The following is a 20,645-nucleotide window of genomic DNA, read 5'->3' as shown; positions in this document are numbered from 1 at the left end:
TACTTCTTAATTTTATCCCAATTCAGAAGAGCAGTTGAAGATATTCTAAGCTTGTTAGTGTGTGCTTGTGTCCTAGGATTAGTGCGTATAACTGTGGAGCAAGGGCCCCATAGTGTGGGATACAAATATTTGTCAGATACTGAGCTGGAAATTGGACTGCCAGTCTATTAATCGGGTGAGCAGTTAAGGTAGATCTTATATCACAGTGAGGATATAGACTTTAGGAACAGTCAAAAGTCCCAATAGCTTTCATAGCTTCTATGTAAATATTTATGATTATCATTCAGTCTACTTAATTTCTTACTTGTGCTGTAAATTCTTTCTGCCTTAATGATAATGAATAGTCTCTTATGAAGTCGGTGGGGGCTACCAGTGGCATACAGTACTGCTCACACAGACTAAAGCCCCCAAATTTCTCTCTTACTACATTCAAGTGTCAGAACCTAGTAGAAATATTACATTTCAGGCAGCAGGTATGAAATGAAGTCTTGGCACCAGTTCATAAACCTGGATATTTCTACATGCTTGTTAACATTCCATGATGTTCTCAGATGTATTGAGATAGCCTTTCTGAGTAATTGCCAACTATTGATGAAAGATGGACAATTTTTATCTCGTAAATGATTATTTGAGAAAACTGTCTGATGTTTTTTTGTCTTTTAAACAGGTTGCCACAACAGTTGTTCACATTACTGAGTAATAGTCGTCTTATGTCTTAACACAAAAAAGGCCGAAAACAGTAAAAGTATAACTTGTCTTTCCTCCTCATTATAGTTGTCAGCATTTGGATCTGATATAATGTTTGATTTAAATTTTTTGATTTGTTAACGATTTTCTCCTTGCTACCAGTATATAAATAAATATTAAATTGAAAGTCTTAAGGAGATAGATTCAAAGTAGCTCTCCGTTCTCTTCTCATTTTCATCAAAATATTAGCTCTGTAATAGTTTCTGTTAACATGCACTATTTTGTAATGATATCATGACATAAAAGTCCTGACTTAATTGTCTTAATAACTTAATAGGCTACATGATTTCATGCCAGCTTTGGATCTCTCTTTCAAACAACCGTAATGGGAAACTTATCTCTGGGTTTATTTTTCGCAAAGTGAAGAGACGTGTGAATTCGGCAGCCTCAGAGTGTAAATCCCTATTGCTCCTCAGAACAGGTATAACAACGAAGCAAAAAATCTTGCAAGCTATATTGTACATGTGGTACAGCCCACTCTTCATCCTTAGCCTGCAACGATAACTTCTGAGGCAGTAAGAATAATTCGGTGCTCGTGTCCACTGACTCCTCACGGGCAGCAGCAAAGACTTCAGTGCCAGATGGAGCGGTGATGCCCTCAGCAACAAGAGGAGGAGTGATGACTGCACAGCTCTGGAGAACTTCACTATTTTTAACTCTTTGACAAAGATATTCTGAAACTTCTGGTACCTCTCAGACATTGTCAGAGACAACACTAAACCATATGGATCCCTTGTTCCATTCAACCTTGGCCTGTTTCCATAGAAAGGTGGGCAAAGAGATTAGTTTTGCTTTATCTTCCTCCTTACTGTGTAAATGTGTAAACATAACTGAAAAATCTCACCTGTGAATAATAATGTAACTTTGAAAAAAGACTTTATGATAAGAACTGTAGTTAATTTGTCAAAAACAAATGTTGTTTTGCTTGTGGAAGCAGATCTGCCCACATATGTCACAAGTGCATTAATGGAGGATGGTTTTGACATATCCCTCATAGTTCAAAACTATACAATAGTAATTAATAATCGCACTCAGTATTTATGAGTCATGCCTCAACAGAGAAACAGGTGCTGGAATCTGTTTTCTGTTTTACTACAGTACTGAGAAAGTATCTGAACAGTCTTGTGTGGGATATTTGTGATTCATTCCTTTGGGTTCTTTGTTCCTCAGAAATTTCCTGTTGTTTCCAAACCCGCATGTGATCATTCAAAACTTCCGTGGTGGTGGTGTAAAAGCACACCACAGCAGAATGTGTCAGCATTCCTCTGTTCCTCTTATTGGGGTGACTTTACTCAAGAGCATGCTATTTGGGTATGCTATGTAAAAATGAAAAATATGGAATATCTTCATTGCACTCCCAAAGACTTGTGTGTTACATGGATTTGTTAATACGAAATCAAAATAATTAAAATACAGAGTATGCTAACTAAGAACCCACCAAAACATTAAGATGAGCAAAGCCATGCATATAAACGGTGTGAGAATATTCTATGCATATTAAAAACAGCAGGCGATCCAGAAACTAAAGCTGGCTTCACACATCCTAAAAGGCACCGGGTGAAACCTGGGGCGAGAACAGGAACTCATGGGAAAAAAATCTTAGAAACGAGGGGCAGTCCCGGGGATGCCGGGAGGAGGTTACGGAGGCGGCAGCAGCCGCGTTTCCGGGCTCGGCTCCGCTCTGCCCCGCGGCCCTGCTGCGGCCGCGTACGCGCGTGGGGCCGCGGCGCGGACGGAAGCAGCGGGGCCGCGGCGCTGCTCCGCCCAGGGCCGCCCCCGAGGCGGGGCCGGGCTCGCCCTCGTCGCGGGCCGCCCTGCCGCTTCCCCCCGGCCCGAGCAGGCCCTGGCGAGGCGCCGCTCGCGTCCTGCGGAGCCGCCTGCTGCGGGTCGCGGAGCTGGCTGGGAAGGTAACGCGGGCCGGCGGGTGTCGGGGAGAGCCGGTGCGGGGCGCGGGGCGAAAGGGAGCCTCCGCCTTCGTGCTTCCTTGCGGCTCCGCTTCCCACCTCCCGGCTCCCGTGTGTCCGCGCTGGGGCCGGGCGGCTTGGCCCCGCCGGGCTTTCCCGGTGCGAGCCTCCCGGCCTGTTGCCCTCAGCGCGACTGCTGACCTGCGCGAAGTTAGGTGGTGTTTGTAGGACCGGCGCTAAAGGCAGCGAGGGCTCTCCTCTGACGTGTTTTATGTCTTACCTTACCCCGACGCTGATCGAAAGGCGGGGCAGGAGTAGCTGTGTTTCAGTGCATTGCCTGCCTCAAGCTCTGCCTCTGCTCAAGCTCTTCTGCTCCCTCACTTTTCGGGCGAATTGTATCTCCCAGAACTGGAAGAACTGCTTTCTCCTTAGCAAACCTGACAGTCATAAAGACGTCAATTTTAGTATCCTTTTGTCACTTGTCCTCGTTCCTCTTTGAGTTGCTGTCTGCTGTCCTGCATTTTTTACAACTTACAAAAACGTCTTTGTAATAAAATAGGATGATAGCGCTGCATATCCAAAGTGCTGGAGTGAGCACTTTGCAATGTCAGCAAATGAAGACCTTACCACACCGTGCTAAAAGAGGAACAGTCAGTTAATTTGAGGAACACAAGGTTCAGCGTTACTCAACAGTTCCCCAGGAAGTAAGTGCAAGAGCTGAACTCATCAACTTGTGCCAGACTTGTGCCAAAAAAGCTCTTGTACACGTTCTGCCTTGATTTTAGTTTGTGAGGAAAAGTCATGAGAAACTTCTTCTAAAAAGTAATGACTCCGGAGGAGAGCGTTGCATCTGAAAAACTTTTAAACCCTTTCTGTAGTCATTCAAATAGCAGGCACGCTTGGAAAGAGTGGTTAGCCTAGAACGGGTTACAGAGATTAAAGTTGCTGGAGTAAAGAGCATTGTGTCTCAGATGAGTAATGCACTCCGGTCTCATTTAAGAGACTACAATGGATTAAATAACACTTGCTGGCTTGCATATTTGATCGCATACAGTCCAGTGTCAGAAATCTGTGGGGACAGGGTTTTTCCCATCTTTTAGAACAGCAGAGACATGGATATACGTAGCCCCAGTAAGTATAGTACGATTGAACCTCCACGCACGTTGTATTCATTACTTTGCATTTCTTTTTAGCATAACATGCATCGAACAACTGCTAGTTTGTTTGGTTTTTTTTTTTAAGCGATCTTACCTTTTTCATAAAGGTTATTTTGATGACTAAGTAAGGGCATAATCCCTTTATGGTTTGGGGGTTGTATTTCACATATTATACTTCTATTCCTTTCTGTCAGATTTAGGTGAGGATTTAGAAATTCTAACTCTAAATGTATAGCTCTTGTTAGCAATTGTTATTGTAATATATTGAGGCCTGAATACAACGTCCTTACTTAAACTCCTCAGTACAACTGAGGGAGTAATCACAGTAGGTACGGATGTTGTTGTCAACAAAATCTTCAGCAGCAGCAGAATAACGCGTCCTTTCATCTCGTTGGGCGCTGCAAAACAAAAGGGTAGAATAGACTCGTATTGGTGCGGTTGTCCAGACAGGTTACCCCATTAAAAAGAGGAAAAATCCATTGTGCGCTAATTCTGTGTTTCGCACCACTGCTGTTGGTAGCTTCCCAGACAAGTGGGTCACGAGGTTTGGTTAGTCGTAGGCACAGTACCAATACCCGGTAAGTTGACCATGACAGGTTGTCCTGGCTGTGATGTTATTGAGTATCTTCGTTTCCAGGAGGTGGAGCACCAGGCCCAGCTCTTGCAAAGAATGCTTGGCTTACAGGGCTTCCAGTAGGCACATACCGATTATTCAGTTGATGGAGGACAGAGCACTGGCACAGGTTACCCAGAGAGGTTGTGGAGTCTCCTTCCCTGGAGAGAGTCAAAAACCCACCTGGACACAATCCAGTGCAAAGTGCTCTAGAGGACCTTGCTTGAGCAGGGGGGTTGGACTAGATGACCTCTAGAGGTCCCTTCCAGCCTCAGCCATTCTGTGATTGTGTGAAGTAATTGGTGATACTGCTTGCCATCTTGCCAACTATGGCCATTTGTTGCAGATGGGTGATACACTTCACTCATGAGAGAGAAGCAGCAGTATGTTTTATTGAGCTAAAATAGTGATTTAATAAAGTTCAGTGGTAAGTAAGCAAGATTTAAACAAGATTCAATGGCAAGATTCACTTGGTTATTTACTGCATAGAGGGCAGGGTCAGATGAAACGGTCAGGGAGACCCTCTCATTGAGTCATGGGGTTCAGAGTGGGCACCCTTGCTTTCCATACACCTTCTCAAAGGAGCCTGGGGGCAGCTGGATCCAATCTTAGTCCCAGACTTGGTCAACAGTTTATGTCAAGAGGATTATAGGCACAATCAATCTGAGATGCAATTTAGCAAAGTTTGCGAAGTGTCAGTGCACTGTTAGTCACTTACCAAGGATGTATCACAGGTAAGGAAGGACTCTCTCAACCTCAAGGAATAACCTGGAGAGGCATCCCTGCTCAAGGGAAGCTCCTGGCATGTAACCAGCTACCATGCAGGAGAGTCCAACAAGCTCTTGGCTACCCCCTATTTATGGGGTAAGATGATTGACTCATAGTCATATTTGCCTCGTTGGTGCACACTCAATTAGCCCTTGGTTATTGTGCTGCTATCTGTCTCCCCAGATTCCGATTTGAGCCAGGTGCAGCCATCATGACTGCTACTGGTGGTTATCACCAGAGCAGGGAGAGGTGGAAGGTCGGGTGGTGTTGGGGGGGGGGAAGCGCACGGTCACATGTTGTTACAAACTAAATTAACGCTTCTGACACACAGTTTTTAACCTGGCTCTCTAACTTGCTGTGGTGGAGGTAGTGTGTATTTTCTTGTTGGAGATGGCACCAAAACCTATGTGTTGGTTTTTGTGCGTTTAGATACCAAGCTAACTGTCTGATATAATTCTCCTCTCTAGGCATTGTTGAAGATATTTTACTGCGTGTGTGGTATGCTGTTAACAGTTTAAGACTTCTCACAAATACTGAACTGGTCTTCTGCAGCCTTTTCTCTGTGCCTCTCATCTGTACTCCCGAACTAAATTGCAAACAAGGAGATTATAAATTTGAGTTTTATTAGCCAAAGTAGTCATTAAAAGCAGAAAAAAAAATTATAGGGAGAAAAAAAAAAAAAGATTAACTGGTAGCATCCAAAAAAGCAAAAAGCATGTGCTATGTTGACATTCCACTCAAGATGGCATTTTCAAATTCAAACAATAGTAAAAATGAAGATTTAAATGTTAAATAAAGATTTCCTCACCATTTATTACAAGAGCAATTCTCCACAGTCCTTTATTAGGCTGGGCAGGTAATGTTGGTATCAGCATTGAAGATTTGATTTTACTGACACATACAAATCTGCTTTGTGTTGCTCTCCAGGTATAACACACCAGAAATCATCCTGAAGGTATTTATCTGGACTTCAAATGATTTAGGAGACTAAAATTCAAATGATAAGGCCGTTTTTATCGTTTGTATTTTAAATAAAATTTCAGTGATTTTAATATATGTGTATGTATTTCTTTCCAAGTTGTACATTCTTTTCAATTACAGAGTCTTTTGGAATGTTACAACTTTCGTATGACTAACTTTCAGTAATAGGAATCACCTGTTTCTTGGACACCTTGTCTAAGATTTGTTAATGTCTCTTTATCTTGCAGTCGTAAGAATTACTGATGCAATGTATTTTTAGTAAACAAAACAAGCAGTTTTCAGTTAAAAGATGAATATGCTTCATACATTAAGTTGTTAATGCAGTTTTAATTTGCATATGTATTTCTCTGGAAGTGCATCATTGGGGTGGTTCTCACTGGGACTGAGATACTTTTTGCCCTACCACTTTCAATTTCACAGAATGATAAAAGATTAATTTAGGTGGATCAGTCATTGTGTCACGCTAACTATGTTATTTGCTTCCGAGTTTCCACTGGAGTCTTCCCAGCTAAAACTTTAGAGAGAGTTTGTGTATTACATATCAGCAGAAAAATGTCATTTGTTATGTAAGAGCTACAGATCAGGGAATGCCAGGTCTACTCACTGTCTCTTTTGTCCAGTTCCAGGAGGCAGGGCAAATATGCAAAACAAAGCAGTATGTTTTATTGATCTGATACCAGCGTTTTTGAAGCCCCTTCTTTTTCTGGTCATTATTTGAAATCTGACCAAAAATAGGAGTCCAATGAGACAAGCAGATAACTGCTTTTATATTTGTTTGCAACTCAGTCTCTGGAAAAATCCTTTATGCCTGCCATCTTCAGTCACACCAGTTTGCAAAAGAAATGCCATGATGCTTGCTGGCTTATCTTCCTTCCATAACCTACTTCCTTAAGATGTTTTCTCTAGAGCCTTCTACGGTGTAGCCTTTTTGATGCCTTTGCCTCTTAAGTCTTTATGACTTATGGGTCATTTAAGTGATGCTTGCTGCTGTCTGATGAAGTGTGCTTTTTGAAAATAGGACAGAATCTTATATTAAAGGCTCCTTACATCGTTGGACGTTTTGTCTTGGGTAGATGAAACGTCATGCGGAAATAAAAAGTTCTGCTTGGTTGGTTATCAGTTGGAAATAACAGTTGATGAAATCATAAACAGGGTCTCTATGGCTCAGTATCACTTCATTAATCCCTACTGTTCAAGTGATGAGATTCAAGATGACTTTAAATGCAGAACTTGCAGGGAAATTGGATATCATGCAGTTAGTTGCGAGGTTTTGTACATTATGTGAATATAACTATTTCTTCAATATAATATGCATGTCTTGTTCTATCTGTCTTTGCTAAACATTAGTTCTATGTTATTGATCACTTGTATACAAAATAGCATGCTCCAAATAATTTGAATTTTTTGTGGTTGTCTTGCACGCTTAGTGAAAGTTTTTCAGAGCTTTGTGAAGAAAGTAGATCAGAAAATGAGAAGTTATCAACTTAAGACTTATCTAGTAATATTATATCTTACAACAGGCCAAGCTGTTTTGCTTGATAGTATATCTATTACGAATCGTGTAGACATAAACATGTGAAACAGATGAACAGGTAACAGCTATAGTTCCTGCACAATTTATCAAAAGATTGTATTAAATCTATCAAGGTAGCTATTACAGCTGTTGAACCCAACCCCTCCAACCCCTCCCCGCTATTGGAGCTTTGACACACTCTGCAATGCATCAAAGCCGAATGATAGGGTGGAAAAATGGACTCCTGTTCATAATGAGCTGTGGAGCAGAATTACACTGAATTTGGTAAAGTTAGCCGTTATGGCTGAATCAGGAAGGCCTTTATCGGTGCCAGTACAGGCACTATTGGCTATTGTAAGATAGGGTTAATTTATAAACCTGCACCAAAAAAAGGATATCGTTTGTGTAGCAAGCAGTCTTAAGAGGTTGGGTAGCTTTTGGAGGTGAGAGGTATTTGGGGCACAACTTAGACACAGTCTATCTTGCAGTGCGTTTTCTGGGGCTCTCTTGTCATATCTCTCAAAATGGGAAAGTTGGAAAGCAGGTTTGGTGAGGCATAAATAAATATATGTAAATACAAGTTCCTGCCATGGAGGAAGTAGCATTTGAAACGCTGTGGTATGTCTGTACGGGAGGGGGTGTGCCAAGTGAAAGTGCTGTTGGTTAAAGTTAAGTTGATCTGTTTCTCTTTCACTTGACTTCTAGGGTTCACAAGGTATTAGGTTTGCCCGGCAGGCACATGTTTTTCTAGAGGTGTAGAACAAGAACAGGAATTAATCTATTTCTAGCAGCAATTTTTTGAGCAATTTAACCTCAGTCTGGGAGTTGACTTAAATTTGTAGAGAATTGCATCTGTAGACATGATACTTCTGTTCTGATGAGTTTCTAATAGCAACCTGGGTATATCCAAGGTGAATGTTCAATGTTCAATTAAAAGTTTCTTTAGTGAATGACTTTGGGTACTTGAACTGACCGTATGTGGAGTCTTGTATTACATAAAGTATGATTACGTATGTATCGCTGTTGGAGAGTATGGAAATAAATATGTACATCACAAATCAGGCACAGCATTAGAAGAGATCCTCGTTTAACCCCCTGGTTTTAAATCCACTGTAGAGCTGATAGCGCCTGTTGTTTCTGAGAGGCTTGTGGTCCTTGCCTGCTTTTCCAGTCTGCAATTTAGCATGTTTGATAAGTAACAAGTTTCTTTGTTTTTGTTTTTAACACCTTTTTACAGCTATTGGATTAACAAAATGAAGCCTGCTAAGCTGCACTGTTGGATTCTGGGTTGTTTTTCTGTGGCGTTGTGTTGTGGGTGTACTTCAGATCAGTTCCTTCTACGGTAAGTTACGAGTTCCACAGACGTCTCTGACATCTGGCAGTTACTTCTTAAGCGCAGAGCATAGATTTTTGCATAACAGTTGAACTTTTAATCCGAGTAATTCTCGCTCTCTATGTTTTATTTTTTGTATGTTACCCTTCCCTTAGGGACTAGTAAAATGATGCACCTACATTACTGGAGGAGGTGTTCATGCCTAAGAAAAGGCAAGAAAAAGAGGGTAACTTAAATTGCTTGTTGAATTTACCAATGTTATGGTCTTGCTTTAGATGGATCATTTAGACTCACAATGCAGTAACTGCACAAAAATCAGAAATAATTCAGAGATAAATGACAGAAGCCTGGAGTCACCGCTCAGGCATGACTTGTGCAAACTGCTAGGCTGTGTACCCATACTTCTTTTTGGTTACTATTTTCTCACTACCTTTAATTGTACGTCTGTTCTCTACAGTATCCCCGCTACGGCTGGATCAGCGGTGGGCAGCCTTTTAGTGGCTGTTGCACTTGGCAAGACGTTGGCTTGAATGCCACTGGGCCGCTGGGGAACCCAGGCTCCAAATCTCACCCTGTCCTGGTGAACGCCCAGGTGCCTATTGGGTTATGTTAGGAGATAAACATTTCTCCCTCCTTCCATGCTTTGGCAAGAATTTTTTGTGTAAGGAGTGCAACGCAGCCTTGCGGCGGTTTGGATGCTGTGTTGAGGTTTCTTGGATCGCCAGGGCTCAGGCTATGGGCTGGCCATCTTGGTGCAGAGACTGCTCTAATTAAAGGCACAGTGCTAAACTGCACAGGGCGAGATAGCTCTCAGGTCAGAAAAAGGGAGCTGTCCCTGAAGATGGACAGGTGTTCAACATGGCTTTCCTTGGATTACAGTTTCGAGCTTAAGATCCTAAAGCTTCCTTTCTTTTGGTAACCTAAATCCTTTTTCTGTTCTATCCTTAGCCAATAAAAGTGTGTCCTAGGAAATTTCTTTTTTTTTAGTTTGGGCGTGATTGTTAATTGCAGAAGTTCAACTACTATTTCAAATATAGATAAAAGCTTTTTTTTTTTCCTCTCTTTTTTTTTAATCAAGGACACTTTTTCAAGCAAGGAAATGAACTGCTGTATAATATTAGGGAATCTATTCAGATTTCAACAGCAGCAGTAAAGATCAGTTAGAAGTGTTAATGGTTTTCATTGTGGCTCTCCTGACTTGTTCCAGACATGTTTAGCTAAATTATTTAAAAACCACAGATAGATGTGACTGCTTAAGAGACAATGTGGCCATCGCAAACCAGCAGAACCGGAGGAAAGACTGAAACGTGATGTAACTTGAGACTACTCCTATTTGAATTTGAGGGATAATTAGCTCTCTCATGTGATTGTGTGAGAGGTTTTTTTTTTTCTTTTTTCTTAAACCTCGGCTAGGCACTAAAAGAACATGGGACCGCTAGGTTACCAGCTTCTGGACAAATCTGTGCATAGTGCTGTGGGCTTGAGCAAGTTACAGTTTTGTTCTTGTTGTTGATTAGGTTACGCTCGCGGTTCTATTTAATTACGCAGTGTGGTTGCTTACTAGCTTAGTCTGTGTACTGCACTTTATGAAGCAGCAGGTTTTTTCTCCATTTCCCGTGTTATCCAGATTAGGATCAGAACTGCTGGGAAATGAAGATGCCTCTGCAGAAGTGCCAAAGACATGATTTAGGGTTCCAGCACTTCTTGAACAAAATTTTTACACTTTTTGCTGTGCATAATAATAAGATGGTGGTGGTGCCTCTGTGAATTATACACCTCTTTATTCTAAGAGGCTTTGAAACAATCATGTTTTTGTAAAATACGGAATGTTCCTCCTTTAGTTTTTTTTAGACACATAAGACTGTATAACATTCTGATTATTAAATATTTAAAAATTCCATAGCTTAAGTGTTTAAAAATGTAGTGTTTGCAGTAAATATATGTGAAACAATAAACTAAGCATTTTTTGAGGTTTATGTTTGCTTAGAACCGTGCATTTTACTTTCTTTAATTTTTTTGGCCTGAAAGGTTGGTGACACTAGCCTGATCAAATTGCATCTCCTGCAGTGTCAGCTAAGTTGCTTTTGCTTCTTTGCAGTCTCTGTTTAGGAGTACTTACAATTTCAAGAAGGCTGCATGCTTTCTTTTTAGCTGATATCTTTTAATTCTGCTTGATGAGTATTCTTGACATCCTAAACAAAGAGGTCTTTTTATTGTTGTTGTAAGTGCTTGCCAGTAAACACTGTCCTAAATATAAAACAGAACAATACTTTTCCCATGTTTTAAGAAGCAGCAAACATATGGAGATAGGATGCTAGAAGTGAAATTTGTTTAACAATAAGGGGGCATTTGCAAGCTTCTAAATATGTTGCTTGTTCCTGTGATTTGTTATGGTTTGTTATTGCTGTGCTGGTAATTCTCAAATACCACAATAGAAACGGTAAACAATAACCAACTCTAAAATCAATGTGTTACAGAAAAAAGCATTGTGCTGCTAGCTGGAGGTCATGTTCTTTTTAGAATGCTTGAGAAAAATAGATTTGTTTTTCTTTGCCAGTGACAGTCACTCCAAATCCTGGAGGAAGCTGTATCTTGCTCATCATTGGCCAGTGACTGTATGTAAGGTGAGATTTTTATCTTTTGTTTTCCTTTATCCTGACAAAGGGAGCTTTGGAAATTGGTCAATATATGTTTGAAAACAGAATAAACAAAGCCTATTAGGTGTTTAACCCTGCCTACAGCCTTATGTCTTTATAAAGGCATTGATTGTTCTTGGTCCAACTTAATGCAACTTTGCCCCGCCCTGGAGTAGCGATAAACACAGGGTTGTGGCATGTTACGGATATAATAGTCAATGTAGGGCATGCTGGCATGCTGTATAATAAGCCTTAATTGCTTGTCACGTGTTTTTTTTATGTCTCCATAGAGCTAGACTTTGGCCAGACAGTGCAGGGAGAGTTGTGTGCCTTGTCTGAATGAAGACAGCAAACTAGTAGATGCACAGTCTGGTGCACAATTCTTATGTTCCTTTTGCCAGCAAATAGCTACTGCCACCTGAGAAGCAGAACATTTTCCTTATGTGGGAAATACTTGAAAGCCTGAAATTCTTGAAACCAGCTAAGTTAAAAATATACTGTACCTTAGAAAGGAAAATGTGATCAGATTTAGTGACACAAGGTCCTGTGGGTAATAAAGAGAAGCTTCAGTCTTGGGCAAATGCTTGCTGTCTGGAGCTGAAAGGTCCCACTTCTGGGACATTTAGGTATATTTATCTATTTATAAAATTAGAGTCTTACTTTTGTGCTATAGGTACTTCTTTATTTCTGATTCCTTTTTCTGGTACTATGTATAAAAGTGGTAATGATGAAACTTACGTATTGCTATCCATTTTTGTGGATTAGTAGATGTGCTTTACAATAGTTAAATGTGTGTGTTGGGGGGTGTTCAATAACAAACTCCGATGTGAATGACTAATTGAGACCCAGGAGCAGTCACTGTTCTGTCTTTTTGTTTTGCTTTTGAGGGGGAAGAAGGGAGATTTGATGCACTTTGTGTCTGATTTTGAGTTAAGCAAACATCACTGTTTGCAGAATTGTTGATATTCTGAAATACACACTTGCAGAATTGTTGATATTCTGAAATTTGTTTTGCCTGGCATGACTGGGCATTCAGAGTCAAAAGTGGTGGCAAACCCCTGCTTACATGAATAAAAGAGACAAACTATGAAAAAAAATTTTTTTTTCCTGTGATACGTTAGTCCTGGCTACTACTCTTAATTCTAGGGTAGTGCTGTTGATAAATGGACAAATAACCTTTATGACCTTAAAGCGAAGACATTGTAGTCCGTAAGTCAAGATATCAAGTATCAAAAAAATACAAATTTTCTTGCGTTTTATGTTAATTCCTTGTGATGTTCTGTTTAATACTGCTGGCCACGTTGAAAGGAAAAAAAGCTGGGTGAAGGAAACTGCAAAACATACTATGCTTCGATAAACTGTTTTTGTGCCAGTACTTACTAGCATTTATACTTCCTGTATAAAGGAATCTGATTATGTACTGGGCAGTTCACTGCATACTGTGCTCTTGATAGGTGTATGAATGACCTACATCTAATTTCCTACCTGTTTTAGATATCTCTGTGTGTGGAAAAGATTTTCAGGCTTTCAAATGAAGAGAAATGTAACTTCATTTTTAAAAATAAGTGGGCACAGTCCACTTGCCAGAAATTTGAGAATATACAACTATAAGCTCTTCCTGTACTTTAAGCCTTATGTAATTGTGTTCAGCTTCTTTTTTTTAATTACCCACTGTGTTCTGCACAGTTAAACTGGAAAGTATATGTTTTATAATTATATCTTCGAAACTAACCTGTTAAGATAAAACTTGGTTAACTAGTGAGCGTCGTGAAGGCGATATTTCTAGGACTTAAACTACTGGCTACTACAGCAAAATGATAAAGGAGGGAGAGAGATGTTCTTCCTCATCATGTAAGTAATTATGAATTCCAATATCTTATAAGTGAACTGAAGTGACTGTGTCATTGTAAAAGATATCCAAGCTCAATTCACAGACCTCAGATGGTGATGACTTTAACATCCCCTTAATAAATTGTGCCTATAGTGCAATTTATTAAACTTAATGTGATTAATTTTTTGTTAACATCCCATTAGTTGGCCTTTGTGGAGTTTTTATATGAATGATAACTCTTTACAGGAGGTAGGTGGATGGATTTGCCTCAACCTGACCACTTTCCCTAACAATTTCACATCCGCTAGAAATGACAAATGCTTTGCCAGGGTCAGACTTGAACTTTCTCGTCACAAATGAACGTGAATCCTGTTAGATGGAAAAAGTAACAACTCAAGGGCAGTAAGAGGGACTGTTTTTCCCTTTGGAGTTGTGAAGATCTTTAATTCAAGAACTAATAAAGGGAATTTTTTATTATTGCAGCTTTTGTGTCTTGGAGACTGTAAAAAGAGAAAATCTGCTGTAGGTGCTTCTTGCAGGAATACAGTAGGTGTGTGAAATTGGGAAAATCAGATGCAGGTGTGCAGACTATTCAGTTCCTGCTCTGGTGAGAACGGGAAGGATGATAAAGGAATGGGTCATGAGTCCTGCTGTGGTCTGCTTTGTACTGAACACACATGCTGATCAAATGGAAGAATCAGAGAAAGGGCAACAGGTCCTGCTGTTATGAATGGGCCCACCTCTCAGCTGCGTTTTCTCTCAGCGTAGTTAGTAGGTGCTGTAAGGGCCCACTGGTGCTTTTCTCAGCATTATGGATCATATGCAATTCATTTGGATTGGTCTGGTTATCATATTGCTTTGGGAGAAAACAATATTCCTTTTGTTCAAATTAACCCAAATATGGAAGAATCTCTGGGGCCCAATGCCCACTTTAAAATGCACATTTATAACTCCATTTCAAGTCCACAGTTGCCTGAGGTTGAATTAACCCTTCAGTGATTACGTGAGTGTTTTTTTCAGAAAGAGCAGGGCTACCCAGCATGCCAGATTGGGGTTTGGTCATTTTACACTATTGGTTTAAAACGAACTTTGGAAAAACACTAGTGCTGAAATCTGAAAGGAGGAGGAGTGCAGCTGGCGGAAGAATGCGAAGAGTGACCCGGTGTGTTGTAGGTTGCGTGTGTTGATCTAGCAGCCAGCCAGCATACAGTATAATACAGGGAAGATGACAAAACGTGTAGAGGAAACTGCCAATTACTTGAATGCCATGATAAGGGGAATTAGTGCCTGGCATCCCACGAAGGTAGAGGTAAAAGGATGCTAGATCTTCGTTTCAGTTCTTGTATTCAGTCTGTTTATGTGTCACGTGACTTGAGGAGACTTATGCCCCTGAAAACAAGGTGGTGATTCTTAGTGTCTTTCCCGTGTTGGCAGATTGTGGCAGTGCCTTTTTCTTCACTTCCGGTGCGTTTCAGGACAGTATTTTGCAAGTTTATACCGCACACGCTCTTGAGTTTTTTCAGAGTCAGTTGAGGGCCTTATCTGTTCTTCGGGGAGATTGGAAATTAAGACGTTGGCAGTCTGACGATATTTTCTTAGTTTAGCTTTCCTTCTGGCCACAGAGTGTATTGATTACGATTCGAACCGAAACAGATCCTGGGTCTCAGCCTAAACCTAAATAATAGCAGCTACCTCAAGTTTCAAACGCTGTGGGGTTTCCCGTGGCTTGTCTGAGAATTGCGTTTAAGATGGGATAAAGAGCGTAATGACACTGTGCTTGTTCCCACCCTCAGGAGACCAAGCTGGTTAGCTGTCAGGCTGTTGTTCAGGGGATGATGAATAAGTCGCTGGCTGTTAATGTGTTGTATTTTGGCCTAGATAACTCTTTCAGCTCCACAAAACTTGTGTCGTGACAGGAGCAACGTTGTGTAGACTTTTACTGTGTGTGTCTGTTGAAAACCTTTCAGGAATAAAGCTGGCGCTACCTTGTTTAATTGCTTCTGTTTACTGGAGTGCATAGGTGGCAAGACAGGAGAGGAAGGCAACGGGCACAGAACCAGAAAGGCTCTGCAGAGCCTGCAGTTTTGCTGCCGCTGGCCTGTGGCATGTGAAGAGCAATTAGTGAGATTACAGGTCTCTCCTGCTCTTCTCTACGCTCTTCTCTGACGTTGCATAAAGTGCATAGTGACCTAATTAAGGCAGGACATGAAATGCAGAGCTGAAAAGCAAAGTTATTATTTTGGGGAAAGAAAGTCTGAGGAGGTTGTTATTTAATGGATAAAGTATTGATTAAAAAAAAGAGCCGTAATTACTAAGCAGAATAATCGGGAAAATACAATAATGGTATTCTGTGATGGGTGAGCATAGAATTTCTTTTGTGTAGTCAGGACTATGTAATCTAATTTGAAGAATAGTTGATGTGTAGGCTACTTTTCCTGCCTTATCGAAAGTCTTTTCTGGGGGCTTTTTTTTGGGCGGGAACGTATGTATTCTTTTCTCCTTGCTCTCTTCCCTCCTCCCTCAAGTCAAAATCTTTAAAAATACATTCTAACCCTTTTGCTTGGAGAAAGCAGATTTGATTCGTACTGTAGTACCGATCTCGCCTTGTTTTTTTCCTTCTGTAATTTTTTCCCTTTATGATACAATAACAAAATACTCCTGGACTTTTACAGATCGTTGTGTGCTTGTCTAATATTACAATTTCTTGACACATTGAAATCCATTTATTTTGATAGCTCTGGACTCCTTGGAAGGGTCTGATGCTGAGAAAAATACTGAACCCTGGCAGGCAGAATATCAAAAGATGAATGTAAGTTTACATCCATTTGTGTAGCATGGATCAGGCTACCTTCTGTTAACTCAGAACCTGTCCCTTGTCTTATTTTTACCCTGCTCATTCAGAATATTCTCTGGTATTCACTTAATGTGCTTCAGAACTTTAGTGCCAGTTGATCTCAAGTAAGTGGGACAAACCATGGCAGCTTCAAGTACCTGGAGTTCACCAGTTCCAGGGCAAGTCAGAGCTCTCATTTTTCGCTGGTACCTTGGGCCACCAGTGAATGAGTTCTTATTTTTCCATTAAACCGTCGTCTCTGAACACCCACAACAAATATTCTGTATTCTTGTTTTCCACAGATGAGTGCTAACGATTGTCAAGACCCTCCAGAGTACTGGACAATCCATGGACTATGGTATAATCATGGAGTGCTTTTATTTTAAGTTGGAAAAAAAAAAAAAGTTGTTTTGCACCAGGATGTTTAGTGCTTTTTCTGTTGAGGGCTCAATCAATCTGTTTTATCTTACGATTGCTTGAAACAAAAGTCCTCATTTTGTAGGAAATCAAAACCCGATGTTTTGATATAAAACTTAAATACATTCCTATAGATCTCATGACTCAGGGAGTTCCTAAAATCCTGTTGCCACGTGAGCATTTTACTTGCACATCTCTTTATAAAATCACTGATGTTCTCAAAGAAAAAGGGAAGTGTGTTTTCCCCTCTTTCTTTCTCTCCCTGAGTACATAGAACTTGTTGGTGTCTCATGACTGCCTGTGGCTTTGAGTCTTAACCCGGCACAAATATGGTAAAGGCATAGGAAAAATGTATTTGCTTCCAAGAATCAGCTTGCAGGAATTGGTATGAACGGCAACAGTTTGAAGGTCTTCGTAGTGACAAATAAGGGGGAAATCTCAATAGAGGAGCTTGGTGAGCTCTGTGCTCTCGAAGGGTGAGCAGCATTACAGCTAGACTTCCAGTGGTGTTTAGGTGAAACTTGCAGATTCATCGCTTGGTGCAGTGGTTGGGGAGGTCAACTTCAATAGTGACATTATGTGCAAGACCTTTCCATATCATTACTCTCCCCTGTATGTCCTTTGTACAGGATGTGAATGATTGGAGGGCCTAACAAAGAGCCTCTGTTTTGGGGAAACGTTTTGGCTGTGATTCATGTTTGAAATTTTTACTCGTAAAACACTGTAGATGCTGATAGGCTACTTGGATTTTTTTAAATCAAATTTCCAGCTGTAATCCTGCATGTTTAAAATTTAGGCTAGTGATACGTTGTCATCTACCATTAGTGAGTTGTGAGACGTCTTTTTTTCACTTTTATTTTTCTTCCCTAGGCCTGGCAAAGCCGAAGATTGTAATAGGACATGGCACTTCAATGTCACTGAGATTAAGGTATTTATTTAAATTAAAACAATCATACCAAGTAGGGCTGAATGCAATTACTTTTGCACATCTTTTATGCAAAAAACTGTACAAAATCTGTAACTCCTAATGTATCACTCCTAAAGCAGTTTTCTGACAGCTTTGTGCTTTTAAAGACTCCAAACATTCAGTATGTGCTTCTAGTATTACTTGAAGCCTGCCGTGCCTATGATGATCAGCAGCCCTTCGTACTTGATTTTGCAGACATGTGGTCTGACGCGTCCAGCCGCTATCTGCTGAAAAAAATCCAACAAACCTAGACTGTGGATCTCCAGTACCTGTGAAAAAGAGGTTGCAGTAAATTCACGTTCTTTGCGAATCGTTTTCTCCTAGAAAGCCAGAACTGAGGAAATAGTTCAGAGCACGTCTTGTATGTGTCTTCTCCCAGGGCTGTTACTGAGCATCAGCTGTTTTAAGCCCTTTTCCTCTGCTGGGACTGCTAAGAGAAATGAAGGTCCTTTCCAATATCTCCAAGCGTAGATACAGATAAGAAAGAGAGGAGGAGTGAAAACTGCAGTGTATCGTCATCTTATAAAATAAAAGGAAGAATTCTACATTTTATTCAGATGTTGTATAAATGGAGATGTGAGAGCTGAGCTTACAAATGTGAAAAGCTCCCTGATTGCTCAATGTCTGCAGGACCATTGAAGGAGGCAGGGTACCAGTATTTTAATACATTGTTTTACATATTTAGGTATCTGCACCTACCGGTCGCCTCCAACAACAGCATTTTCGGAACATCGGGGAAAAGGGCATCTTTACTTTTTCTGGCAGTAAATGTTTTTGTTTTTTTGTTGAAAGACGAGGCTTGTGTTTTAGAAAATATATCAATGTATGTAGATTGTGTAAGAAATACCTCTCAGATCTGCAGATGCTTTTCCTTATTTTTGTTATTTTTAGGATCTTCTGTCAGACATGAGACGCTATTGGCCTGATGTGCTTCATTCATCCCTGAATCGCACCCAGTTCTGGTGAGTTCAAACAAAACTACACAGTATTTTGGATATCATTTCACAAAAAGGCTGTATAAGTTGGAAATTCTTCAGGTGGGATGTGTGCACTGTATCCAAGAGAGGAGCATACGCCTGAGAAGCAGCCCCCTGGACACCACTGAAAGCAGTACCTCTTGACTTCTCTGTCTTATGTGAAGAAAAAAAAAAAAAAAACCTCTTTTCTTGCCAGAACACTTGCAGAAAGCAGCTGTTAAAAAGGGGGCTATTGCAGAGCTTTTTGAGAAGTGGAACCTGGAGAAAGGGAGAGAATGTGTTTTTTATTTGCCCCTAGGGAGAAGCAGCAGCTGCTGTTGACACATTTAACACTCTCCTGGGATGTCACAACTAGCTGCAAGAACAGCTTTCTGGCCTCTTTACCCAGCTTCACTGTGCTGCTGGCCTTGGGAAACTTTTATTTGAGGCTTTCTCGCAAAGGAGGGTATGGAAAAATAGGATGGATTGGATGGTCCTGGCTACTTTTCTACAGGCTTCTCTCTTGCTATTTATTTTTCTAGCAGCCTAACCCCAGATCAACTGGGGTTGATCAGCTTGCCAGGCTCATGGGAATGGAGGAGATTTTGGTCTCTCCTGACAACAGTCCTGTTTCCCTTCTTCTCCAAGCTTCTCTTTCTTTCTGAATAATCAGACACTTGGACTGAAGAGAAGCGAGTAGTGGGTATTATTTGAGTGTGCACAGGCTTCGGTTTGAGTACATTATTTTGAACTGAAAGAAGTTGGCAGTTCGAGTTAATTTGCTGCCTTGCGAGCTGCATCAGCCAAGGTATGGGTATGCAATTTCTTCTTCCAGATCTACTGTGAAAGCAGTAACATCGGATAATAAACAGAGCATGTAGCTAGGGGCGGTAATATCTGAAACTGTCCCAGCTATTCAGCTAATTCAATGCCTGTTTCCTTTGGATTGGATGACAATTTCCTCACCATGTTGCTCGGAAAAACCTTCAAGGGAATGGCTGTCTCTTTTAGTCTCGTCCTCACTCTACAAAAGATCCTAGTCCTCAGACTCTTAAACTAGTTCCACAAGTGCCTTATGACAGCCTAAACCTGTAATCCTGTTAAAAGCACTTTCAGGTACTTCTCCCTCCACCCCTTTATTCTTGCACTGAACTATCTCTCTGTGCCATGACCGCCTCTTTCAGTGGTAGCACCGGTTAGTGTCAATTTAAACTGGTCCTGGAATTAGAATAAGAAAAGCGTGTCCTAGAACTAGCACTGCCCATGCTGTGACCACCTGTTCGTGAAAACAAGTGATTTCATCTGAAATGTGTGCATAGCAGTCCTTGTATTACTAATGGAGATATTTTGGCAGGCAACAGGTGTGAACAAATATAATCAAACTCTTTTGCCTTTCAGTTGAAGGCTAGCTAACAGCATTTATTTCAATACTTGGAAACATCATTAGAATAGAAGCAATACAAATCAGATTATAGCACTGTAACTAATACTTTGATTGACAAAGTAATTCAATCTCTTTCAGTAAGGTGAAAAGTACACTGTAATTGGTAGCCCTAATTGCAGATTCTATAAATGAAAACTCTGGAGCAAACTGAAAGCCAGTAAAATTCTGTTGTACTTCTTACAAGATTTTCATTGTCCTAGGCTAAAGGCTTATTAATTAGATAAAGGGCATAAGCAATGACAAACAAAATGGATACTGAATATCAGAGCATATCACATCAGGGTTTTTCAAAGACTGCTATAATTACATAGTAGCTTTCTTCCTGGGTTTACCTCTAACTGTAGTCCTGACTCAATTGGTCAGATCAGAAATACTTTCTGGGGATTTTAGGATGGCTGTGGATGCCTTTGTAAAAATAATTGCGTCATTCTGTTCACCTTGTTAATTTACAGACTGCGACAGTTGCCACCCAGGAGTTTTAGTTGTACAGGATAGAAAGCGTTCATACAGGAGAAGGGGATATGGGTGCTTTATATCTCAAGATT

General features: G+C 40.7%; 1 protein-coding gene across 3 annotated transcripts in view; it reads left to right on the top strand.

The window, feature by feature from the left end:
* The first annotated feature begins 2,481 nt into the window (after positions 1 to 2,481).
* The window catches only part of RNASET2 (ribonuclease T2), a 29,217-nt gene continuing 11,053 nt past the window's right edge, over positions 2,482 to 20,645 (top strand). Inside the window, exons 1-7 of one of the 3 annotated variants that reach the window (XM_068938945.1) lie at positions 2,531 to 2,654; positions 8,921 to 9,025; positions 11,574 to 11,640; positions 16,219 to 16,292; positions 16,619 to 16,674; positions 17,604 to 17,661; positions 18,592 to 18,662. In XM_068938945.1, the coding sequence (XP_068795046.1) occupies positions 16,287 to 16,292; positions 16,619 to 16,674; positions 17,604 to 17,661; positions 18,592 to 18,662 (191 nt within the window). In that variant the 5' untranslated portion in view covers positions 2,531 to 2,654; positions 8,921 to 9,025; positions 11,574 to 11,640; positions 16,219 to 16,286. Of the gene's footprint in view, positions 2,655 to 8,920; positions 9,026 to 11,573; positions 11,641 to 11,670; positions 13,504 to 16,218; positions 16,293 to 16,618; positions 16,675 to 17,603; positions 17,662 to 18,591; positions 18,663 to 20,645 lie in introns of those variants that run through there. The other 2 variants (XM_068938943.1, XM_068938944.1) reach the window with 2 other exon arrangements.

Source organism: Struthio camelus, chromosome 3 (genome assembly GCF_040807025.1).
Source record: "Struthio camelus isolate bStrCam1 chromosome 3, bStrCam1.hap1, whole genome shotgun sequence".
In the NCBI taxonomy this organism is placed as follows: Eukaryota; Metazoa; Chordata; class Aves; order Struthioniformes; family Struthionidae; genus Struthio; species Struthio camelus.
Note: the sequence above shows the minus strand (reverse complement) of the source record. Positions and strands in the feature narration are given on the sequence as shown.